General features: G+C 39.9%; 2 protein-coding genes across 9 annotated transcripts in view; both read left to right on the top strand.

The window, feature by feature from the left end:
* The first annotated feature begins 48 nt into the window (after nucleotides 1-48).
* On the top strand, nucleotides 49-19978 carry CCP110 (centriolar coiled-coil protein 110). 3 transcript variants are annotated; one of them, XM_072877696.1, is made up of 15 exons: nucleotides 49-146; nucleotides 2829-2985; nucleotides 4377-4505; nucleotides 5986-7630; nucleotides 8592-8716; nucleotides 8861-9044; nucleotides 10189-10328; nucleotides 10706-10822; nucleotides 11082-11183; nucleotides 11455-11571; nucleotides 12108-12187; nucleotides 12797-12859; nucleotides 13806-13865; nucleotides 14436-14518; nucleotides 19167-19978. In XM_072877696.1, exons 2-15 carry the CDS (start codon nucleotides 2839-2841, stop codon nucleotides 19217-19219), a joined length of 3045 nt encoding a protein of 1014 aa, XP_072733797.1. In that variant the 5' UTR covers nucleotides 49-146; nucleotides 2829-2838; the 3' UTR covers nucleotides 19220-19978. The 3 variants fall into 3 exon arrangements, with proteins under 3 accessions (XP_072733797.1, XP_072733796.1, XP_072733798.1); XM_072877695.1 differs by lacking the exon at nucleotides 49-146 and adding an exon at nucleotides 1743-1863; XM_072877697.1 differs by lacking the exons at nucleotides 49-146; nucleotides 14436-14518 and adding an exon at nucleotides 1743-1863.
* Nucleotides 19979-21331: 1353 nt separating this feature from the next.
* VPS35L (VPS35 endosomal protein sorting factor like) overlaps nucleotides 21332-25406 on the top strand; it is a 58290-nt gene continuing 54215 nt past the window's right edge. For 2 of the 6 annotated variants that reach the window (XM_072877691.1, XM_072877690.1), the window contains exon 1: nucleotides 21632-22162. In XM_072877691.1, the coding sequence (XP_072733792.1) occupies nucleotides 21954-22162 (209 nt within the window). In that variant the 5' untranslated portion in view covers nucleotides 21632-21953. Of the gene's footprint in view, nucleotides 21440-21631; nucleotides 22163-24089; nucleotides 24368-25406 lie in introns of those variants that run through there. The other 4 variants (XM_072877687.1, XM_072877686.1, XM_072877689.1 and 1 more) reach the window with 4 other exon arrangements.

Here is a 25406-nt window from a genome sequence, read left to right as displayed (position 1 = left end):
GGCGGCGCGGCGCGGCGGCTGGCCGACGCTGGCGGGGCGGGGGGGCGGCGAGGCGGGCAGCTCCCAGGGCTGAGAAGCCCCCTCGGGTGAAGGCCGGAGGAGCGCTGCAAGAAAATATAGATTCGTCCAGATGAAAAACGGCGCAGGTAAAAAGAAATGGTGTTAACCGAAGGAAAGGTACCGCTGCCCAGAGAGTCGCTGAAGAGCTGTGTGTCTGGAGAGCGTCGGGGTTCTTTTCCAGCTATGCCGGCTAACTAATTCGAAATATAATATTAATATTAGTTATTTTCCAATTAATTGTTGTATTTCTGTATACAATGTTATATATTGTAGATGTTATGTAGCTAATTATCCCTTCACGCCCGAGACTGACACCGTAAGGAGGGCTGAGATCCCAAGGGCCGCCCGGGGACAGCGGTTCCCGCCTGCCTGAGGAGAGGCTTCCGCTGGAGGGAGGTTCGCTTTTACCGCTGTGGGTGACGGAAAGTGTACGCAGCTGGAGGGAATCCAGAGGAAAGAGCGACAAGACAGGGAAATCGGTGAAGGTTGAACAAATTGGGCTTGTTTAGTCTAGAAAAAGAATAGCAAAGCAGAGGAAATAGTTTGTATTAACATAAATGAGGATTTTGACCTTTGTGTTCTCTATGGGAAGAAACTGACTTTGCAGTGAGGAATTCTTGCCGACTAGAGGTGGAACAGGCACCAGGCAATCTTCTAAACTGGATTTAATTATTTTTTTTAATAGATGAGATAAATATTTGTCACATATCGTCCTAGCTGGTTCTGAGCATCTCAGATATTCTTTTCTGTCTACGGTTTTATGCTTCTGCCAGGTGTATCTGAAGAAAAATCAGACATATACATGCAGACACATAACGAATAATGGAATGTCTAATTAAATGTCTTACATGTTTAAAAATCTTTTGATAAGCATTTGTTAAGATTAAAGATGAATATTTAAAAAACCCCGCAACAATATTTAATAAGATGAAGGAGTTGTTTTTTGAAACAAGAACGACAGCTTTAACATCTCTGAATGCTCACTGGGAACTAGATGTTTCCATAAATTTAAATTACTTTTTCCTGGACCCAGTGCTGGCAAACGAGCATGTATTTTCCTCCTGACCTGCCTGGTGGGTGTGTTGCCTGCTCCTCTGGCTGGCTGGACCAGCAGCTGGCTGCTGCCTGGGCAGGAGGGATAGGATGTCAGCGAGGACACCGTGATGCTGTCCTCAGAGAGTGTATTAACAAGTTCTCATGGTTATCTTTCTCATCACGGCGTGTTCAGTGAAACTGATACGTGCTGGTGGCACACTTGTGGTCCTGACTATACAAGAACTGCACGGCCATAGGATATTTAATGTGATAAAGCAGAACAGACTTCACCCGTGCTAACCGGGGAACTTGTCTTGGAGACCTGTGGGTGGAAATCACTGTAAATCGGAGCACCACGATGGCCCTCAGTCCCATCTCGTACCTCTGAAAATTGGAGCTACCTTTGCCTGGGAGCTCGCCCAAAAATGACAGGCTTGTCCCGCGGGGCTCAGTTGTGTGACGAGGTTTGTGGATCGAGCTCACCTCCCTTCCTGGACCAAACCAAGAAGGATTTTTCTAAGTTGCTCTGCCCAAGAGCAGACCGCCCGGCCCCCACATCAACCGCGCCCCGCCCGCCTCCCCCGGCCCGCCCCGAGGAGGGAGGGGCGGCAGCGGGGCCGCAGTGCGCGCTGGGGCTGGTAGTGCTGCGGGCCCCGGCGCGGGGCGGGGCGGTTGCCGGGAGGCGGCGGGGCAGCGCCGCGCAGGGCGCCCGGGGTGGGCGGCTGCGGGGAGCGAGCGGGCCGCGGCGGGGCTCCGAGCCCCGCGCAGGTACGAGTGGTTCGCCGGCAGCGCCAGGACCTCGGGGGGGGCTGTGCGCCGGGCCGTGCCCCGCGGGGGGCAGCGGCTCTGGTGGACGCGCTGCCGCCGGGCGGGGAGAGCCGCGGGCCCCAGGCCCGGCCCCGCCGGTGCCACCTGCCTCCCGGAGGCGGGCGTGGGACAGGGCAGCCGAGGGGAGAGGCCGGGCGAGGCTGCCGCCCGGGCCCGGGAGCAGGGGGCCTGCCGGGCGGCCTGGGGAGGGCTCGGTGTGCCCGGAGCGGGCGGGAGGAAGGCAGAAATCAGCCGAAGGGGCGTGCGAGAGGAACAAAAGCGTTGGCAGGCCTTGCCAGGTGGTGCTCGGCTCTGAAGTTTTACTCCGGTGGGGATGGGCAGTGTGAGATACGTGGGCTCTTTTAAGGAAACTAGGCTGTAATTTATTTTTTTGGTGGAAGTATTGACATCTGCTCATACAGGGATGTATCGGTGAGGAGGCTCATGGGAGTGAGACACCAATTACTCTCAGCCCCCTAAATATAACGGCTGGTCTTGCTTTATTAACAGCTTAGTTATTTTTTGAATTTTTTAAATTTGGCTGCAATTTTATTTATTGTTTTTTTTACAGTTGATAAGATCTGTCTGATGGTCATGGGAGACCTTAAAGGCTTAGTCTTTGATGGAAATTGTTAAGATTATCTGTAGCTTGTGTAGTTTTGTAAATCTTGATTATCTCAATGCTTGCTTTCTTCTCAGTGTACCTGTGATCATCTTTTTTTGCTCATATATGCAGATTTTATTTTTATATGGGAAAAAAAACAGCTTTGCAGCTTTTGTTAATGACAGGAAAAAGAGAAACTTAATTGAGTTTTCTAATGTGTTATTTGTTTCCCAGAATATAGTGATACAGAATTAGTTGTGGTGTTGTTTTCCCTTCATGGTCTTGGAAGTACATGGGAGAATAATGTTATTATTCTTTGCAGCTTAGTTAACATGAAGATGGAGGACTATGAAGTATTCTGTAAGAAGCATCTTTCCAGAATCCAAGAAGAGGCAATAAAAAGAGAAACCTCTTTCACTGTTCAGCACAAAAATATCTCCCTCATTCAATTCCATGGAGTTCCTGTGCTTTCCCCACTGGTAAGGCTTTTCTTTTTAATTTTTCTTTTCTTTTTGTCCCTGGTGTGCTTACTGTGCTATTGGCACTAGCTTTGATGTCCACATGTAATGATTCTATTGAAGGTACAGCTCTGTTTGAGGTATCGTCTGGCCTGCTGCTTAGTGTATTCTAAGCATTCCTAGCCTTAATTTTACAAAGTAAAGGGGTAAAATGTACTTTTTTTCACATTGACTACCTTTGCTTTAATTTCTTGAAATTTGTTGTCTTTACAAGGGGAGTAAAAATGTCTGTGGTATTAAATAGATGAATGTTATTGCTGGGCTTAGCTTTATGTAAAATCATATTGACATTCCAAATACTGAACATGTGAGTTTGTTTAAAAGTGTCAGAAACCCCCCCGTGCAAATAGGAAATACTGAGATAGTTAAAAAGCTTTTAAGTAAATTTCTTTTTTGTGTTTGCAGCTTCCTCTGATGTATTTCACAGGCTCCTCAATTATGTTAAGTCATTCTATGCTTAATGCAAACAGAGCCAAGCAGAAGACTGTTGGTAGTTTGTGCAATAATGCAGCTGACTTCCTTGTTTCAGTGATGGGAAGTATAAATGGAGAGACCCTCTGGCAGTGATCTCCAAAAATCATGATACAGATATATATTGGAGACTAAATGATATATTGTAATATTTTTCATTTACAAAAGGGTGGCTATTTTAAGGTTTCATGGAAGAAATGCATAATTTGACTTGAGACTACTTAATTTTTTAGAGCTTTGTGAAACCATTTCTTATAATGTAGTTTTGTAGATCTAGTTTTGACTTGTATCCAGACTACATATTCTAAAGTAGTAACTCAGAAGACTTTCAGATTCTGATTGTTGAAAGGATCCAGAAGACTGCTTGCATACATTTCTGTCTTCTTGTGAAATTCACCTCTGGTTCAAGTGGGCAAGTGCAAGCTAGTCCTTTATAGAGCATAGTAATAATGATTATTATTATTATGGGTACAGGTATGAGTACAGGTGAGAAGATAGGTCACAGAGGGCTCTATAGGATGCCCAAACCTCTCATCTCCATAGAGGACTGGGAGAGACCTGTCCTGCAGTCTGAGTCCTCTGTCATTTGAAGTTGGTACTGTAGCCTATAATGTTCATGCAAATTTTTTTATAAATGACCTTTTACATTCATGTTCATTTGCATGTGTGCCAAGAAGGCATTTTGTGCGTCTTCCATTAAAAAAAAGTATAATTGGTTAAAAAGAAGCTGGCATGTAAAATGTGTGCAAAGCCTCAACTTAGGTGATTGTTGTTCTTCCATTGTTTTGTTCTGTTGTTTTTCTTTTAATTTATTTCTGTAATTCTGTATTGAAATTTGCATTTAGTGATATAAACCATGTTTCTTCCACTCTGTTTTGCAGCTTAGCCTTGAAAAGAAAAAGGAAATACAGCAATATAAACAGAAAGCACTGGACCTAGAGACCTGGAGACAGAACTCACGGAAAAGAGCTTTATTGAATCGTGTTCAGGAGATTGTAGAAAATGTTCAGGTAGTGTTAGTCCAAAGCTTTCTTATAGTTTTACAGAAAACTTCTGCTTATAGACATTTTGAGAAAGTGCTAGGTTTTAAGGATTCACCAATATAAACATGAAATTAATAGCAGTCAACTCTCCAGAACCAGCATTTGCTAGTATTTCATGCTATGTGACCTGATAATTGATTATTTAGTGATAATATCTATGTTCTTTGTAATGCACGGGACTTGCTTTTCAGTGCTTGTTTTGGTATATGCAGAAGACAGACCACACCAGATGACCGACTGTTGCTTTTGTAACTGTGTGTGTTTGAAAAAAATAGATTGTAAAAACAAATGAAAAAAAACCCTGGTGTTAGAGCAACTGGCTTGCTTTATTTGCAAGCTTATAGTTTAATCAGAAAATAATCTATATTCAACCTTATGATTGCAGAATTAAAATTACCTTCACAACAGCTTGTAATTCTGTTGTGTGCTTTATAATTTTACTCAACTATTTTGTTTTCTTTGCTGCTTCAATGATGAATTTAGTAGAGGTTTAAATTGAAAAGAATATTAAATACATCTAATCAAGTGGTATTATTTGTCTTTGAAACAGCTGTAATACAGTCTTTAAATTAACCTCTTGCTTAAACAAGTACAGTTAACATTGAATTTGTTGAGTTACTAAGGTGGCAAACATAAGGCAAACATATCTTACTAGTTTGCATTGTTTACTGGACGTACACAAAGGAGTGTATGTGGCAACAGTCATCTGACTTAGGATTTGAAGACCAGAGCAGGAACATATGTTCAGTACAAAAACAAGTTATCTTTGTTTTCAAAGGTGTCCCTGTGTTCACTGAGTTGTAGTACATAGGATAACCTATAGGATAATTTTAGTGTGAAAATCCTTTTAAACAAATGCTGGCTAGAAGTAGCATGTAATTCTCACTTAAATAAAGTTGTTTTTCCAAGTGCTTGACAAATGAAAACTCATATTTCATTGTCTCTGGATTAGTAAAGAAATGAAAGAATTATCTTACAGTTCCACTACTTTCATTAGGAATTATTTTGATTTGTTCTTAGTCGTCTATCGGTTAACCTATATTTCATGCTGGAATTTTTCAGTTACGTTTCTCATTTACTATAAACTTGTTTTCATATTTTAAGAGGAATCTTGCAAGGTAATTTGAAGCCATGAAATTATTTGAATATGTCCAAATTACCTCGTGAAGAAAAGAGCATCTTTGCATTCAGATACTTGATATCAGTAAAAATGTTGAGTGGACCATTATTCAAATTTATATTTTAATTCCAATAATCTTTTTTTTATTGCAAAGAGCTCTGTATTTTAAGTAATTTGAAAGAAATTAGTAACAGTCAAACTGAAAATTTTTATTGGTTTTAAGGTGGCAGCATTCTTTTTTAAGTTCAGGTGAAGCTTGCGGTAATCTGAGGAGATTTCATCCCAAATATGTGATGATTATTTTTTTTTTTACATTTTTATTTGCAGATCAGGAAAGGACTTAGCGTGAGTGACGTGAACGCACAGGAGGCTGAGAATACGTGCCCTGATTCTGATTCAAAAGCTTCAACTGACTTCACAGCTCTATTGGATGTCAATTTGGCATGTTCTCCTGAAAGGCATGGTCCCATGGAACTTGAAAAGGCACCAGAACTTATGCCATTAGATACTACTGGGCAGGTGACATCAAATGTGTCAGAAGTAGTTAAAGCAGCAGAAGAAAATCTTTTTTCAAAGCAAAGTGAGAGTCACTTCTCAAAAGACATACCTTATCCAAGGGCTGCATCTCCTGACAACGTGCATGATAAGCTTGCCTCACATGCTTTGCAAAAGCAAGAGGGACTGGGACTGCCACCATCGGATGAAGAAGCCCAAGATCCATACGTAATGAGTCTTCAGAACCTGATGAAGAAATCTAGGGAGTACATAGAGAAAGAGCAAACCAAGCGTAGCTCAAAAAGTAATTCAAAGAGGAGCGTGAGTGAAAGTCATTCAGATAAAGAAAATGATAGCGTTAAAACAACTGACTATGTGAAAGAAAGAGCAAAGCTTACAGGCAGAAGTTGCACCGCTCTGACACCTGATAAACCCAGTCTCAATAAATCAAATACCCTTCTCCAAGGTGCCTCTACTCATATAAATAACACAAGTATGTCAACTTTATCCAGTTTTTCTAAAGTGGACATACCTATGAGAGTTGGAACACCCCCATTGGTGGATTCGGATTCAGATGAAGAATTTAAAAAGACTTCTATGTTTGATCGTGACAGTAGCATTGTCAGGAGCCTCACAGGCTCTTACGCCAAATTGCCGAGCCCAGAGCCAAGCATGAGCCCTAAAATGCACCGAAGGCGCCCAAGACCTTTATCAATGGGACACATTGTTATAAATAACCCTGTGAATGCTTACGAGTTAAGTCCTAAAGGCAAGGGTAGAGCGATGGATTTAATCATGCAAGATATTGCTGATAAAAATAACGTGTCTGAATCAGTGCCAAAGTTCATGGTGGACTTCACTATGGTTTGCCCTAGCAGAGTTCCTGGTGTCAACAGGAGTTCTTCAGGCCCTTGTGATGGGCTGGGGATTGGCAAACCAAATCTCCATTCCTTTGGGCACTTGGAAAGCAAAGGAACGTTGTCGGCTACAGTGGAAGGACAGGTAGTGATGGACAGCAGAGGGCCATATAAAGTAGAGACCGGTACTAATATTGTAGCTCCAAAAATGAACGAGCCATTTGCCATCAGTCAGTCTACAGTAACACAGAAGCTCCTAGCTGTGAATGAAACCAAACCATCTAGTTTGCTGGAAAATACTAAATGTAATTCTCCAGTAGAACTCAATAAATCTTACGACGTAGAAAACCCATCCCCACTACTAATGCAGAGCAAGAATATGCGACAGCAGATGGATACTCCAAGTGTTTCCCCAGCAAACGAGCAGTTTCTAGAAAATAGTTTTGAAAAGGTAAAACGTAGACTTGATTTGGACACCGACAACTGCCAAAAAGAAAACAATTCCTGTGTTCTAACAGTTGGAATGGAAGAACAAGAGAAGCAGTGGCTGCAAGAACACAAATATCCTGTGAGATCAGTTTACATTACCAAGAATGCAGGCCCTGATAGTATGGCAAAAGGTAAAAGATTTCCTGTAGTTGAGGATTTTTCTTCAACTTACTTCTCTATAAATCTTTTAGGAAAAACCTCAATGATCATTAGTCATTGGTGGTTCTAAATATGTGTATATATCAAAAGGCTAAAATTTTATTGAGTGTAAATTATCTTTTTTTTCAGTAACCTAATTATTTCTCTAATTTTTAATTAATGACAAATTCTGAAATTCAGCTCGCTACTTGAGCCATTTTTAACTGCTAAAGAATGGCGTAATTGCTGTCTTAGGAGTTGCTTGGAGGCAGAAGTCTTATAACAGCTATCTGTAACAAATACTTGATTAAACAATTTACGAGGAAGCATCAGCTAAAACATTGTTTATCAGTTTTGTGAATTCTGTATTTATTCTCAAGGGTATCATTTGACACCACAAATATTAATTTCCCATTTGAATTTAATTTTACTAAGAAAATAATGCCTTAGGTCTAAATGAGACTACTAAAAGAACAGATACCATGTGTAAATTAAAAGAAAATACCTTTTAATGGGTTGCAAGTCATTATACAGGTATTTTCTTCCAGTTCAAGACTGTTACATGTGTAGGTGTCTCTACCAAATCAAGTGGCATAAATAATTTTAATTCATTCAAGCAAGTGTAGGTATACTATTCTCAGAGCTAGATTTTTTGTGTCCTTATTTTAATATAGGCTCAGTTGGTGTTACTGCTGTTCCATTCACATGCTTATCCCACAAATATGAACATGCAAATGTTTTGAAGACCTGCAGTAACTGATGAGATTCTTTGCAATACATGATGGAAACTTGGTATCAAGGTTCTTTGCAATACATAACAGAAACTTGACATCAAAGATATGTTGTACTTTTTTACTGATGATGCAAATTACTCCTGTTTAAAGCATGTATGTCTGTGGCAAAGATCCCATAGAAAATATTTAATGCTTGATTCTTTGTAATGTATCTTCTCAGAAGAGATTTTAAAAACTAAAATGTTGGCCTTTGAAGAAATGAGGAAGAGACTTGAAGAACAGCATGCACAACAACTGTCGATTCTGATAGCTGAACAAGAGAGAGAACAGGAGAAATTGCAGAAGGTAAGGTAAAAAGAGGAAAAATTCTAAGCAAAGGTCGTGTGTGTTGTATTGCAGTTTGTCAGGGATCAGTTGGTTTTAAAATGTATATTCTATTACTTTGCAGAGTTAGAAAAATAGTCTTATAGTTGGTTCTCTCTTTTGTAGGAACTGGAAGAGCAGGAGAGAAAGTTGAAAGGAAAGAAGGTTGCTACAGCAGAAATAGAAATTTCCAAAGTGAATATTAACAGTAGGATGGAGTTGGAGTGGAGGAAAAAAAGTGAAAGCGGCTTGCTGGAAAGTGTGCAGTCTCAGCTGGAGACAGTCCATAATGCAAACGCTACCAGCATTGGTAAAACTGAAAGGGTAGACTATAGATTAAATGTTGTGATATATTTTGCTCTGCAGTGCTTGACTTGACCAGCTGCCCCACTGTATTGATAAATGTGTTTGTTCCTGTCCTAGGGCACTTGTTGGTCAGGGTATGTGGACAGCTGCTGCCTTCAGCTATTGACAGCATACGTAGAACAAATTCTGTGTTGCATCTTTGTCTAGCTGGCATTTAGCACAGTTTCAGCCATCCTTTTACTGTTCATGTATTGCATTTGTATATAATAGTCATAGGGCATATTTGAGGAAAATAAACTAAACTGATTTGATCCAGGATGAGGAGGTGGATTTGCATCATGTCACAGAACGTTCATCCTCATTCCATGTAGCTGCACAGCAGGGGGCCAGGTGTTCTCATTTGTGTAGGAGGATTAGAAGGGCTCTGCCAAGGGCTCTTGACTGCAAGGAAGTCCAGCTATAGCTGATGGAACACCTCTCACCTGTTCCAGAACATTATGAAATGTTTTGTTTTGTCTTCTGTTTAGCAGATTTTGCTAGGAAATGAATCAGAAATACTCAGATTGCTTCTTGCCTATAATTGACCTTGTAAACAAAGCTGCTACCTCTGAGCTGAGTTCTGTTTCTTGAGTGTATTAACATGCACTTATCGAACACAGATGGAAATTGGGTATTCTAACAGGAAAACAGCAAAGGTACTTTCATTTGAGAGTAAAATTGCTGAACTATATGTTTATTCCTTGTTCATCTTTTAGGATCCATGATAGCAACATTAAACACTTTAAACCATTTTCTTTGAAATGCTTTCTGAATAAGATTTTCTGTAGCAATTTTAACATTAGGTAAGTGATTTTTCATGCTGTAGCATATGAACATTTTTCCTCCCAATATACAAGTATTACAATCTGCAATTTGAGTAAGAACAGCTAACAGCACTGGGAGCTTCTTTGTTCTTAAGCCCAAAACGGCTTCCTGACTGCAATCAGAGTTAAAGTTTATGTATATGCTTGACTTTTACCTGCATTTGTTGTTTTTATGGAGTGCTGCATTTGTGTATATATCTATGTATATATGTGTATACGCGCACATAGTCATTACTTTATGGACAAAGTCTGTGTGTTGAACTGTACATTCTGCTTTGCATGCAGGTTTTGCTCATGCTACGACACCTAACACCTTTGCTTCAACAAGTGAAACTTCATTCTTTCTCTGGGGACCATCAGGTAGTGGAGTTATAAAAACCTCAGTATCTAGGCCAAGTAACAGGATCAAAACTAGGTGGACTCAGGTAAGGGGAAAAAAAAAAGGTTTATTTATAGCTTAAAAAGTCCTCTAGTTTTTGTAGGACACCGATAACTTTATAATAGCTGTGCAGTAATAAATCTCACAGAAAAGTTTAGTATCCCTTCCTATATTGGCTTTGATTACACAAGAGAACTGTATAGGATATTTTTCTTGTCATTCATATGTGCGAAATAATCATATAACAATATTTTGCTTCTGCTAAGTTAATATTATGGTGGGTACTTGTGGCCTAGCCAAAACTTTATCAACAGCTTGTTTCTTACTTGAAAACTTATGTCACATGATTGATGTTATTTGAGAAATAATTAATAATTCTTGCTTTTTTATTGAATGTTTAGAAGATGCTTCTTTTCTTTTAAGGTTTTCAGTCCAGAGATACAAATGAAGTTTGATAAGATCACTGCTGTGGCAAAGGGGTTTCTCACTCGTAGACTCCTGCAGACAGAAAAACTGAAACATCTTAAGCAAACTGTAAAAGTAAGATCAGCATTTTTATTATGCAGCTTCTCCTCCTGTTTGTTTTTGCTCATATCTTCAATTGACAGGTGAAATCATACATTTTCTGCTTTCAGAAGAACTTGGGAATGTCTGTCACGTGAACATGTTTGAGTGTTGCATTGCTTAGTGTCATAAGGTCCAAGTCAAAGACTGTAGTCCTATGCATACAGTTTGTAATGATTCCTTTGTTGTGAAGGATTATGCTTGGTGCTTAATTTTATTTTCCTGTCTTCCACAGGATACTATGGAGTTCATAAAAAATTTTCAGTCCGAAGCCCCATTAAAAAGAGGAAGCGTTTCAGCACAAGATGCATCCCTTCATGAAAGAGTAATGGCTCAGGTGACACAATTTAAACCTTTTTTTTTCCTTCTTTCCTAGCTATTCTGCTTTTGTAATATAAATACCTAAAACCTTCACAATGACTTTGTTTAAAGTAAAAGGTTTAAACTATGGCTGTGAAGAGAAGATTCCATTTTGTGCTGACACATTAAGAAAGATTTCAAATTCAAGCGTTTTGTTTAGATTGAAAGCAAGAAGAGCTTGATGATCAAAACCATGGGAATGTTAACTTGACTGAATGTTTTATTAAAAGTTTAATTATTCTTTCCAGCTGCGAGCTGCTCTGTATGACATCCATGACATCTTTTTTACGATGGAGGCAGCAGAAAGAATGAATATTCTGCGTCATGATCGTGAAGTTCGTAAAGAGAAGATGCTCAGGCAAATGGTGTGTTATAGTCAAGAGGATGTAAACTGTTTTAAGACTTTAAGTACTGAATGATTTTGCCTTTAAGATGTTCTTCCTTGCCCAGTAAAAAGTTTTTTAAAATCTGAATTGTTGTTTAGTTATGCTTCTGTAGGTACCTTTCTTCAAATGAAAAAAAAAAGAGGTCACTGCAGTAGGAGATTTCTATGTTGAAACTTTTCATGTGTAGATGTATAAAAAATAGAATGAAAAACATGGTGAAAGTAATAACAGAAAGTTCATACTTTAAATAAGAATTCATTATGGCACACAAATATTTTTAATCTGATAATATAAGAAAGATCCTATAATTTTAAAAAAGAAAAAACCCTTGAGTTGAGCCTGAATATGAACTTAATACTGAAAACACTGTTGGTTTTGTTTGGTTTTTGGTTTGGTGTTTTGTGTGTGGGTTTTTTGTTGGTTTTTTTTTTTTTTTTAAGTAGGGGCAGCTCAGATGGGGTTAAGCTCAATAAGAGCAGTAACTAGTAGTATTGTCGGTTCTTTTGCTTTTTTAGGATAAAGTAAAGAGCCCAAGAGAGCGAGCGACACTTTCAACAGCTACACAGAAATCTCTGGACAGGAAAAAGTACATGAAGTATGTGCAGTTCTCCTTTGGTGGTGATGGGGGACGGGGTGCAAGAGGGTGGGTAGGAGGCTTTGGAAATAGTGAAAAGAAGTTTTTGGAGTAACAGCTTCTTTGCAAACTAATATCTCCCCTAGGAAGAATGAATGAAAAAATCTTCAGGTGTGTGCTGATTTACTATAGTAGTTCGCTGTTACTTTTAAGAGACTTCTTGTTTGCATGGGAGAAAAATGTTTGTTCAAAGTTGTGCGTTTATGCTTTATTTCAGTGGTGAGCAAAATGATCCTTGTGCACTTAGTTTATGGTTGATTTTGTAAATTGTAAAAAGTGCTCCAAGTTATTTTATCAATCTTTCTAAAGTGCCTAGCAATAGAGATACTTGGTAGAGTATCTCTGGCAAAGTTTTCTGGGGGGATGGTAGCAGGCATTATCCTGCAACGTGGTGGACTGAACGGTTGTGTTACACTTGCTCTTGAGTAAAAGATGATAATCTGTAGTACTGCTCTGGCAGTATTACATGTAGATGTAGATCCTGTTGTAGGTTTTCTCTTACTGTTTCTGTTTAAGACCTAGATGATGATTTTATAATTTAAATGTGTTTCAATACTTTTGTTTCTCTAGGGCTTCAGAAATGGGAATGCCAAGTAAAAAAATAATCATAAAACAAAAAACTCCTGAAAGCCGGTGAGTGATGATTAGTTGTATTAGGATGCTTTTAAAGAACTGTCTTATAATGATAGATTCTTTGATCTGTGTTGCTGGTTTGCCATCAATCAGCTCAATTCCTGCCACTGTTATGACGGACAGTAATGAAACCTGTTTTAGCATGATCCGAGAAAGGGGTTTATTAGCTCATTAGAAGTTAGGAAAGATTTATTTTCTTCAGAGTCAGTTCTGAAATTTTATCTTCAGAAATTAATTATTTATGGCTTTAAATCTCTCTGCTCAGGTTCAAGGTTTTTCATTGAGATACACTATTAGTATCTCTTAAGCTTCAGTTTGACACTACTACTTTTCTTAATACCCTTTAGTTTGCAGTGTAATCATTGATATGCTTATCTTTAGAAAGCTGTCAGAAAAGAAGTGGCTTTCTGTTGTGAGGAAAACTTCTTGCTTCCAGACTGTGCAATTGTTTGCTTAGAACACAGAAATTACAGTGTTCAGTACTTGCTGATCACGAAGATAGCAGCACTTCTCTTATGAGGCCTGTCTGCACCTTTTTCTAGTATAAAAAGTCAGATACCTGGTATCCCTTAAAAACAATTTTTATCCCATGCTTAGCACATCTTCAAAGCTTTTGGGTGTCTACTACTGCAGTTCAGTCTTCAATGACTAGTTTAAGCTATTCAGTCCCTTTTTCCTGTATGTTCTTATCAATGACTAGGAACCCAAGGCACTGTTGAGGGAGTTTTATCTGTGTGCTTTTTTTTGTTTCTTTGTTTTAAATAGCGGAAGTAGTAATCCTATTCTGGAATTTCAATTCCTGCCACTTTTGCCTACGTCATCTCCATTACAGAACCTGTTAGCCTTTCTGAAACTTAGATGAAACATGATGCATAATTCAGTATTCTTTGAGATTTTTTTTTTTAAAGAAGGGAAAGAGTGCTAATAAAAGTTTGTATTTTAACAGCGTACTTCAACCAAATCAAGGACAGAATGCCCCAGTTCATAGACTGCTTTGCAGACAAGGGTAAGGGCACAGCATGTTTATAGCCTAAAGATGAAAACTAAATGCAAAGTGCAAGAGCACAGTGATTTCTGAATAATATTTACACATATTGGTGCAACTCTTGTTCAAAGTAAAAAGAATTACTTCTCAGTATTTTGAGAGTGATGAAGCTTTGTTTTATCTTATAGTGCAAGGAAATATTTAGTGTTCTCATCCTCTTGTGTATTGTCTCCATTTACACTGTGTTCCAACATTTCTATTTGTAACATTCATTCCATGAAGCTTTGCTTCCACTTAATGAAATATGTATATTTTTAAATGTAGACTGTAATGCCACAGTATCTGAACTGAATCAGTTTCTTGAAGAGAGTTTTAAAAATCTTTTCATGGGGAGATGTTCTCCTATTTAAGGTATCTACTTAAGCCATAATAATGTCAATAGGAATTGTACACATGCTCAGGAGGATGCTCTGTGGGACACTGTAAAAAATGTTTTCATGACGAACACAGTTTAATAGTATCTTTATATTTTTGGGTACAGCCTTTCAACTTTGATGCAAGTGACTTATTAACTCTTTTATATTTAATTAGAACCCCTAAGACCTCAATGAAGGGGGTTGAGCAAAATAGAAAGAAGGCCCCAGAGAGCAGAGTGTCTAACAAGGCTGTTTCAGGTGTGTAGAAAATTGGTGCTTGGATCTTATAGTAAATAAGTTACTAGTATCTAGAAAAAGTAATGGGGGATATATTGTTTTCCTTTTCTTGTGCACCTGCTTTGCTATGTCTTAAATATAACCTATCTCTTTAAACAAACATGTGCTGGTAACTTAACCATCCACTTTCAAATTCTATAAACATAGTATATAGAATGCACTGCACAGCTCATTCGCTTTCACTCACCAGATGCCCAGTCATAAAAAAAGTTTGCCAGATATATTCACTCTGTCTGAGACGCTAATAGTAGTCAAACTAGACTTGGATTAGAATCTTAATGTCATTTGATTCTTAGTTATATACACACGTGTAACTTGTCTTCAACACGAAGCCTATTAAAGGGGCAGGAAAGACAGTTTCAGACTTATCAGTCCGGCGCTCAGTCATCATACCGTCCTAAAATAATATATAGTACTGTACTGTAGTAACTTACAGAATGTTTGAGTCATAATGACCCAATTTTAAAAGTGGAGTTTTCCTGTCCTTGCATACAGTAGTGCCAAACCTCTCAGTTTTCAGCCCGTTCAGCCATTAAGGGAATAAGACACTATGAAACTTCTTATACAATTTCCATTTTTTAAATCAGATTTTAAATTTCTTAAGTGCCAAACCTTAATTTATCAAAAGGTAAAGTGATTTATAAGTTTTAAAACTGTTTAAGATCTTAATTACACTTTGTTCTCAAAGGAGAGTTCCACAAGTCAAGTATAAAAATTGGGAATTTTTGGGCTCAATAAGGCAAATTATAATGTAGTAGGATTTCAGCTGTTTTCCATAGTGATCTGAAATATCTTTATGTATTAAGTATGAAACCTTTCCTGTAAGGGAAATTCTCCATTTGTTACTGCACTGGAGCAATGCTGGCAGGGAGTATCTGCAAGTCTTAGTGCAGTGTGTACACTGTTTAAATGGGATGTTTTCCCAGAGTGTTTGGTCTTTTCTTAGCGCTTTGTGATGCCAAGAGAAGTGACCGTAGAAGGATGTATAGTAAGAAACTATGCACACACATTTGTAGCATTTCAGTTTGAAGAAGGAGGAAAAAAAAAAGGAGGTCAAAATAAAAAAGTAAACGAGATTACAACTAAGGTTTGTTCATTTATTTTCCTGTTGCCAATTCTCCTGGAAGTGCTGTCACCACTAAAGTGGAGCAAGGCAGTTGTTCAGTTGCACTCAGTGACACTACATAAAAATTAGCAAAGGTAGTAAATAATCTCTCTGAAATATAAAGAAGAAAATTAAGTAAGCAATATAATTGTAGCAACCAGAGGTACCCATTAAAGCAAGTTTTAATCTGCAAGTTTGCAAAAATGTGTCTAGTATTAAATGAGAGTGCTGAAGAACAGGGACAACAAAACAATCAACACCTCTACCAGTTAGAGTATTACAGAGGTTGTAAAAAGTAGTAGTGTAAGGGTGGTGTCAGTGTCAAGTTTAGCATTGATTTGAGATTTGGATGCCATCCCCAATCGCATATAATTCATGCTCAGCTCATAACGATCTACAGCGTCTTCTACATTTGCGTCTGGCATCAGACATCCAGTTAAAGCATTCTTTCTCACTCTTCTCTGTTGGCAGTGTGTGCTGCTCTGTTAAGTAAGTCCCTGAGTTTATCTTAGTCATAATTATCTAAGTCATGACAGTTGATACTTGGCAATGAAAGGAATCCTTTGGGATATATCTCTAAATTTCTCTTTGCCTTTCCTTATTGCTATTTGTTGACTATCTGGAAAGCTATTTAATGCCTTCTATAGTGGCCGCCTTGGAACTTAAAGCAGATGTGTCTAACCAGTTGTATGCTGCCTAGTTCTGGTTGCACAACGTAGCCTCATTTAGTGTTCGGACATCACATGTGTTCCCATGGCGTAATACCAGTATTTCCGCATGCTCCTTTGTAAATAGGTTAGACTACTGGTACTAAATGAATAGAAATGCATTCTGAACGTATTAGATGGGGAACACTTGGCATGAAAGAAATAATCTGCATAATTTTGCAATAATGAAAAAGGTCTTTAAGTTGAATACATTTAAATAGAACATGGTTTTCTTTATATATGGATAAAATGTGAATAGTGAAAGGCTTGGCAGTATGTTGAATAGGGGTGTTTTGTTGGTTTTTTTTTTAAATCTGTTTTTTTAAGTAATAAAGTATCTTTTCAAGAGAGATCCTTGAAAGTAATCTGTAGTGAGGCAACAAGTTCTGTCTGGGAAAGACCATAGACAGAGAAAATACAATCTCAAGTCAATTTGAAAAGAAAATGTAAAAAGCCAAACAAATGCATATGCTCCCCTTATTTTAGTAGAAGTTGTGCATATCAGAAAATAAAGAGTTATAGCAGTGGTTTGGTCTAGGCAATATGAGTTTTATTTATATCTGCAACTATATCGGTCTGCTATACTCCTAACCCGTAATGTTTCTATTTAATTTCTTGTCTTCATTCATCCCTGACTCCCAATTAAATTGTGCTTATTAGAGGGGCAAAAGGGAAGAGGGGTTAGTAGAATACCACTATTATATGTAAATGTCACTTATGCATTCAAATTAGAGGTGAGATATACCCTCAGAAGAAAACAATAACATAGTCATCCAACTACTTTCTTTTTTTTTTTTTTCATTCCTCGATTGTTGTTTTAAATTCTGTCTGCAAAGTGCTTTGTAGCTTTAATACCATTCTGTTGGATTGTTGTCTTTTTCTGGCAAGAAGGCATTTCTTTTAGGAATCAGCTGGTGATCCTAAATTTAGTTTTGGTTGTTTTGTACTCCTTCAATCCAGAGTTCTGTGCTAAAGGGAAAAGTACAAACTAATAAATGTGTAAAGAGTCTTATTTGTTGATTTTTTTTTTTTTTTAATTTTAAGTACGACAGAGGTGCTCAGTCAATATAGCCTCCAAGCTGTGCCAGGCAGGGCATTTAATGTGATCTGATGGTGTTAGAAAGAAGGTAGCTGAGATCAGGCAGCTGCAGCAACTAGACCTATTAATCTCCTTTGTTTCTGCCCAGTTTGAGTCAGTGTTGTGGAAAAGAAATATGGGGCGTGAGGCACATAGAGTATTTGGGTGGCAGCAGCACTTGGCCAGCCATGGTCTTTCCTGCATGCATGTCCAGCCTGAGCAGGGAGCAGATTGCCTGTGTGAGATGGTGTGTGCTGTGAAGTGTGTTAGCATTCAGGCCAGCACTTCAGGAAGGCATCAGACTTGCCATGTGTGAGCAGCTGGTCAATCATATGTCATAGGAGAGAGGCCTCATGTAATTGCTCCCCTTGCCACTGGAAAAGGTTGGGTGATAATTGTATTCAGAAGGACTGTAACTCTTTTTAATAAGATTTGGCTTCTTCAGTTCCTTAGTCTAGATTGCTGGGGTTTTTTAGACTTCCCTATACTGTCCTGTTCTGTAGGTGAGATTTTTATATAACTTGGAGTACACTTGAGGAGAGTTAAGAGGTAGCATTAAATCACTAATGAAGCATCATGCCTGTCAGCCTGGTTGTTTGTCCTACAAGATCATAGGTGAGCTGAAGAGTACAGCACTAGAGAGTGCTGGGCCAGTGAGAATGCCTTTTTGTGTAGTGGGAAACAATGTTCAAATATGAGGGATCCTGCTGTGGTAAGGTCTCTGTGCGCATTTCCAAAGCTGCTTTGCACTGTGCTGATGTAGCCCTTGGACACCTGTAAGTAATCACTGCAACTCTGACAAAGAGTAACTGAAGATCCTAAAAAGGACTAGCACTTACTTTGTCACAGTCATTTAATTGCCTGGTAATTATTTCTCTTCCATGGCTGTCTTCCATTTCCACTGCTCTGCACCGTGTGGTATGATTTTCACTGCTTTGTGTAAATGTTTGCTCCCATTGCTGGACACTCTCGGTAACTGCCTGAACCTAATGAATGCTGAGTCGTGCTACTTTTTGGCAGCCTGCAGTGCTAAACCCTTGTTACTGTAAGAGACTTGTGCTATGCATAGTATAATATGGCTTTCTAAATATATATATATATGTATATATTTGTTCCATGTGGAGAGATTTATTTATTTATTATTATTTTTACACTTGAGCAGTTTTCCTTTTATAAGGGCTCTGCCTGATGACCTTATTCATACTGCGCTTTTAATTCTGGTTGTGTTTATCGACATACGGAAACCTACAACTGTCTCTTGGTTTATTAATGCAGCAGCTGGGCCAAAGGAAAGTGTTATCTTAAATATTTGACTTGTGTAATATTTTTTTAATTTATAGTTTGTTTAAAAGTAGTACATGGCATAGTTAAACTTACCAGTCATTTAATCTCTGTCTTGGTGATGTGACAGACTTATCTTTTAAAAACTTGTGAATTGAAGTCATAGATGTTTTAGAGTAGCAGAAAGGAAGATGGAATAGTTAATGAGGAAGGAAATACCATAAACTGTTGTTACTTTCAAACCTACAGGTAGTTTTTGTAAGGCATTTTGGGTGTAACATTATGAAAACTGTCATTTTAAAAGTAGCAAATAAATATATAATACTGCTTTAAAAAAAAAATTGTCCTAAACATTTTCAGCTATTTTTGTTGGATAATCCTGTTGCAAAAAACAGTACTACTAATTGTAAAATGCTAATGTTTCTACTTAATTTTTAGGAGCATATGCAGGAAGAACCCAAAGAAAGAAGCCAAATGTTGTGACAATTTAAGAAGACAGCACTCACTGGGATAAAATGGCTATTTTTTAATGATGGCATTTTCAGCACTGATTCAAATATTGCATCTTCTATATGTATATTTAGAAATTATAAACATACTTTGTCATTTTGAGACAATGACACGTTAATACAATCATATTGAAGTAATAAAGGGCTGTGAAGCTCAAATACTTGTGGAAAAATTGCATGTTAAAACTTATTATATATTCATACTACTGTGTACACATAAGGTTCATAATCATAATCAAGACCACCATAGGGCAACATTAAGCTAATTTGTGACTTTTTCACACTCTCTAATATGTCTGACATATGCTTTTTGCATTACTTAAAATGGCAATTTCTGTGTATGATTGCCACCATAAATGTCGTGTGTATATATTTCTAGTTTCATACCATAAGTTAAAGCAGTTAAATGAGGAAAAAAAGATTTCAAACAAAACAGCTCTTAGGTCAGTGAATTTGTCAGCAGCCTTTCTGAATGTACTTTCCGTATGAATGAGATTACCTCAATTTAAATACGAACGGCCTAAGTGTTTTGCATTTCTGCTGAGATGAACAGACACGAATCCAGATTAACTGCTGGGCAGACGGACGTACTTTCAATGATTATACCAAAATTACGCATTTATACATGTGGTAGATCAAACCACTGTGCTGGAAGAGTCCTAGGATTTTTTTTTGCTTGCTGTCTACTGCGTTTTCTTATGGAAACAACTTTTGGCCAAGATGAAGAGAAGTGTATGTTCTACAAAAATTTCAGAAGGCAAGACTTTAATTGTTTTACCATTTCAGACTTACAGATGATTGTCCATAATAATAATTTGGATATCTTATGTTTTGTTGATGACAGTTGCAATTTTTCTGAGCAGTTTCTCTTCTACCGTGATCTAACAGGCCCTTGTACCGAAATCGTGATTTCAGGAGGGGGAAAAACATCCCTACCTAAGCCCGACAAACACACTCTCATATTTATGAAAATCTAACATTAAAAGATCATGCTCATATTTTGTCTTGGTCTTCCTACTGATCGATATTATCCTTCAACTTGAGAGGAGCAGAATTCTGTAACTTCTGTCTTTTAATGAACTTGAGACATGCTGTTAACATTCAAAGTCCAATAGCGAAAAGCTTGGCTGTGTAAGTCTTTGTAAGTTTATTTGAAAGCTTGGGCGGGGCTCCCCTAATGGTGTAAATTTAAGAGTTTACACCAGTGGAGGACCTGCCTCTGTCATACAAATGCTATGGATCTTTAAAATTTCAGACATAATACAGAAAATGCCTGAGGCAAGCTTCCTGCTCACCCAGTAGGCATCACAGCTCTGTTTTGGTTCCCAGCTTTCCTTAGGAGTGGAAAACATCTCAAGAGGGGAAAAATTTACAGTGACAAGAGTAACCTGTGTCACAGGTGACAAAATGTGCTATTGATATATCGAGTGCTAAAGATTGGTGTTTTTAAAGGATGTTTTATGTGCTGTATTTATTATTAGCATAGGCATATGTTGATGTAAAAATAGGTTTAGTTTAACTGTTAGTAAAAATGAATGCTTGCCTTCTGTTCAGATTCAACATCTAAACCTATTTTAAGCATGCTTCCACTCTGTGTAATAGAACATTGTAGCACGAGGTTTTTTTAACTTTCATGAGGCCTTTCTCTTGACAAGTGCCAGAATTTGTTTTGTACTTGATGTTTTGTATTTATACATATTTATCTTTTTATTTTGTGTGGAATTGTAATATCATTATAAAAGTGTATTTATTTTTGTACTTTATTTCATTTTCACCAGTCTTGCTTTTTACTTAAAACATACTGCACAATAAACTTTAAATCTTCAAAAAGAAGTGCATGTCTTTTATTTTTCTGTGTTGAAAAATCACTTGATGTAAAATTAGGAAAAGGCAAACCCTATGGTGCAAGGCCTTCCACCTCACAACTCACTGCACTTCGTACTGGTCAGCGAGGGTCTTTTGACCTGTCCATGAACAGTTCCGGCTGGGGCGTTACCCCCGTGTAGCATTTTACACGAGACACCAAAAAAAGGCCGACAGAGGAGCCTCTACGACCGCCCGGCTGCAGCGGGAGCGCGGCCCCAGCCGCCAGCTCTGAGGCAAGGCGCTTCCCGCCGCGGGGCGGGGCGGGAAATGGCGGTGGAAGGCGCTGCCTGGCCGCGGCGTCATGTGACGGGGCGGCAAGATGGCTGCCTTTCCCTGGTGAGGCTGCGGGAGGCGCGGGCAGGGTTGCCGGGCGCTGCCTGCCCCCGTCCTGGGAGGGGGCTGCGCTCCTCCCGGCCCCTGAGGCAGCGCTGGGGGAGGGCAAGGCCGGGTAACGGGCTCTGAGGGGGCTGCGGGTTCCCGCGGCTGTGTGAGGGCAGCCGTCATCCTCGGCTCCTCTCGTAGTCGGGGGCCGCGGCGCTGAGGCGGGGGCGGCTCGGAGAACGCCCGAGCGTGCCAGCGGGGCAAGCTCCCCTGCTGAGCGAGGGCTGCGGGGCTGGGGAAGCCTCTCCTTCAGGAAGCGAAAGCGTTCGCCGCCCCCGGGGCTGCTTCCTGTGGGGCTCGGGGCCGCTCGGCCTGAGGGGTTGGAACCTCCGCGAGTGGCGGGAGGGGGTCGGGGCGCTGGGTACCGCGGCTCCGCTGGCCTGGGAGCGCAGTCCGGCGGTTCTCTTGGCGGCTGTCTGGAGAAATCTGAAGATAGAGCTCAGATTTACAACACGCTGGTTTTAGCTACATGGGGTGCCGGGGCGGTGGCATAGCTCTGCACGACGTTACGTGGGGTTCCCACGCAGGAGCGGGCCCTCGAGGTCCGTACGTGCTGGTGAGCCCTCGGGGGAGCCGGCCCCGCCGCCGAGCCGTGCGGGAGGCGGCTGAGGGACGGAGGCGCTGCGGTGAGAGCCCGGGCGGGGGAGGACGGCCGCTGGTCTCTGCGCACTGCCCTGGGTTTGTTTTCCCCTCACTAAGCAAGAAAGTTACTCAAGGGCAGCTGGCGTTTGGTTTGGTTTGATCACGTCGTATTTTTGTGGTGTGTGTCCTGTTCAGAGGAGGCAGGCGGTGAGGGAAGGAGCGTTCAGAGGAGGCAGGCGGTGAGGGAAGGAGCGTTCAGAGGAGGCAGGCGGTGAGGGAAGGAGCGTTCAGAGGAGGCAGCCGGTGAGGGAAGGAGCGTTCAGAGGAGGCAGCCGGTGAGGGAAGGAGCGTTCAGAGGAGGCAGCCGGTGAGGGAAGGAGCGTTCAGAGGAGGCAGCCGGTGAGGGAAGGAGCGTTCAGAGGAGGCAGCCGGTGAGGGAAGGAGTGTTCCCCCCGCCGCGTCCGGGCGGTGTCACTGTGGGCTCGCAGCGAGCGGCTGCTCGCGCCTTGGTCTGTGGGTTTCAAAACTCGCCAGCGAAGATGAAGATTTCTGTACAGTGAATTTAAGTTTGCTGGCACAGTTTAGCTTCCGTTAGTTATCATCTTTCACAGGCTCTTTAGATGTAGACACGGTGTTTACGGGCTACAAACTGAAGAGGCAGAGTCGGCTTCTAGCGACGTGCAGTATTTCTACAGGAAAAATAGAGCTGAGGAAGCCGCACTGCGTAGGACATGGAATAACTTACACAGTCTGGTATTTATTATGGAAAGGAAGGATAAAATAGGTGCTCTCTCTCTGACAGAGTAAAGGAAAATATGTTCATAGTTCACTTTTCTCCAAACTTGTTCTTGTTTACAAATGAGCTGATTTTCTGTTTCTGGAAGACTTGCTCTCCTGAGGCTATTGTTCTTTTAACACATCGACTATATCTAACTTACAGGTTTTGATGTGGCTGATGTGTTTTAGTCCTGAGCAAACTAGAAATCAAACCTAATGCTGAATCAAGAAAAGTAATATGCAGCAATTGGAGCCAGTTAGAGCATTAGGATGCCAAAAAGTTTTCCCCCATATATACATTGTCATGCTGAAAATCGTGTCTCACTCTTTCATGTTATTAATGTGTGAGCAAACGTTAATGTTTTTATAAAAAGTGGAAATAATTGGTGGATTTAGAAGTCATTGTTAATGAAACCAATTGAGGTTTTATAACAACATCAGAGCTGTACTTTTAAAAATAAATTCACTGAAGTATGGAATACTTTAAAACTTGAATTTATGTAGCTAGGAACATTTGAGGGTGTAAGATGGCTTTAACACATTAGGTGGCTGTTGGAACTGATGGTACTTATGTGGAGTGCAGTGATTTCGGTGGAATCCGTGTGGTCAGTGACCTTGCAGAAGCTGAAAGGAGTAAATGTGTCTGCAACTTTTGAATTTCTAGCAGTACCAAACTATAATGAAAAACTAAGGACTGCAGCCACAAAGCAGAGCAGTAGGGATGCTGACAAATTGGTTTTTACATAATGCAGCAATGAGGTAGCAGGCTAATAAGTAGGTCTGGTAACACTGATGCAGAAGTGGCCATGGAGAAATAATGAACCAGAGTAAAATGTTTTAATGCATGTTTTTCTGTAATATGGAAGAGATTGTCATGCTACAGCGTTCAGTGGAACGCTAGCTGTTTTTATTGTTGAATGCTAATTTTAAAAAGGTGTTCTGCAGATTAATTGTCTGCATACTCATTAGTCTTCATATGAGGGAAAAAAATAGCACCTGTTAGCACTGAATAAAAGGATCTTGCATTAATGTAGTGTTCAAATTAAGAAATTATTAGTTTAAAAATTTGTTAGAGTAGTAAAAAGAATTGGCAAATATATAAAGTAATTTAAAACTTAAGGCTAGAATTCATTTTTGTAATAACTATGTGTAACTATCTAGAGATATTGCTTGGGTTTTATGTTTAATATTCAAAGAATGATAGGTACATTGACTTGTGGGATGTGCTTCATTGTATTATCAATGCCAATATGTGTCTAGTGTTGTAAAGAGATTCTTTTCCATTTTACATGCCTTGCTTGTTTGTGCTCCCTGTAAGCTTTTTGAAGCCCTTGCTTCAGGTTAAGCACTGGCTCCGCGTGGGTGCTGCGTGCCTGAACGGCGTCATGTCCTGAGAAGGGGAGGTGTGGAGTCCAGGCTGGTTCTGCTGCACGGGGGCTGGCTGTGTGCTGAACCTGGAGCACGAGGAAGGCACCTGCGTTCATAGGGTGGGCTGGGTGCTGCAAGAGCTTCAGTAACTTAGGGGTAAGGAGGAAGTACAGCAGTCCCAAGAAAAAAGATTGTTTACCAGGAAGAGAGAAAAAGTTGGCAGTCCAGCAAGTGTCGAAGGCATAGAGTGGTGGCAATTGCAGTGATGCTTGTGTGTGGAAAAAATGTTGAAACCCACTGTTAAAACAGCACCTGCAAGCAGGGGTGTATCTTGCAGTAAGCACTGGGGATGAAGCCCTGGCTTGGCCTGGGTCTTATTTTTATTTACTCTAGGAAGTTGGCTGCGCTGCTGTGGCCGAGAAAGGAATGCCTAATCTCCTTTCCCTGGAGAATAAGTGGAACGTAATGTCAGAGCAAGCTTGAACTTGTCCCCCGTATTAGCTGTGTTACAAGCTGTCTTATCACTTGAATAGCCACATTGTAAATGTACTTTCTAAAGACTTATTTGCAGGGTGAACAGCTCTTCTTCATTCCCACGTGTGTATTAGACATGTATGCTTGCCCAGTGATGCCTTATGTTATTATTAGAGGACGACTGATTTTGGCCTTTGGGCTTGGGGAATGACAAGTGTGAGCTGTCAGTGACATCTTTCTTTACTGCTAGTTTGGAAATATCTGTAAAGGAGAGGTGTGGAAATACTGACAGAACTGTAACAGAGCAATAGAAATGTTATAATTGGGCAGCCAGAAAGAGTTTGAAAGATTTTTCACCCAAATGCTAATTAACCCATGAAGCAAGTGAGCAAGGAGAATCATTGAATCATGGGACAATAGTAAATTGAAGAGGCTATTCATGTATAAAGAAAAGGAGCCGGAGATCAAGAAAACAAAAGGAATAAGCACGTGGATTTCACTGGACTCTTTCTCTTACTGTGCTGTATATCATTAGATGTCAAAGCTTCTCCTTGGAATAGCACAATCATAAATGAAACTAATTCTTAATATTTTTTTTAAATGAATCTGGGGGTTTTGGGCGTACATATTACCTATAGAAGAGCTGGCTGCATGGCACTGCTGAAATTCTTCCTAATGAGTTAGGTCTCTGAGTACGAATGGAATTCTTTGAAAGTTTGCA

This window comes from Ciconia boyciana, chromosome 13 (genome assembly GCF_034638445.1).
Source record: "Ciconia boyciana chromosome 13, ASM3463844v1, whole genome shotgun sequence".
Lineage (NCBI taxonomy): Eukaryota > Metazoa > Chordata > Aves > Ciconiiformes > Ciconiidae > Ciconia > Ciconia boyciana.
This window is presented reverse-complemented; position numbering and strand designations above follow the sequence as displayed.

Excerpts from the sequence above, each read along its gene's own strand:
- CCP110 (XM_072877696.1), top strand. The coding sequence starts at position 2,839 with ATGAAGATGGAGGACTATGAAGTATTCTGTAAGAAGCATCTTTCCAGA. Across the intron at positions 11,572-12,107 it reads AGAAGATGCTCAGGCAAATG|GATAAAGTAAAGAGCCCAAG; the intron begins GTGTGTTATAGT and ends TTGCTTTTTTAG. Across the intron at positions 12,188-12,796 it reads GACAGGAAAAAGTACATGAA|GGCTTCAGAAATGGGAATGC; the intron begins GTATGTGCAGTT and ends TTGTTTCTCTAG.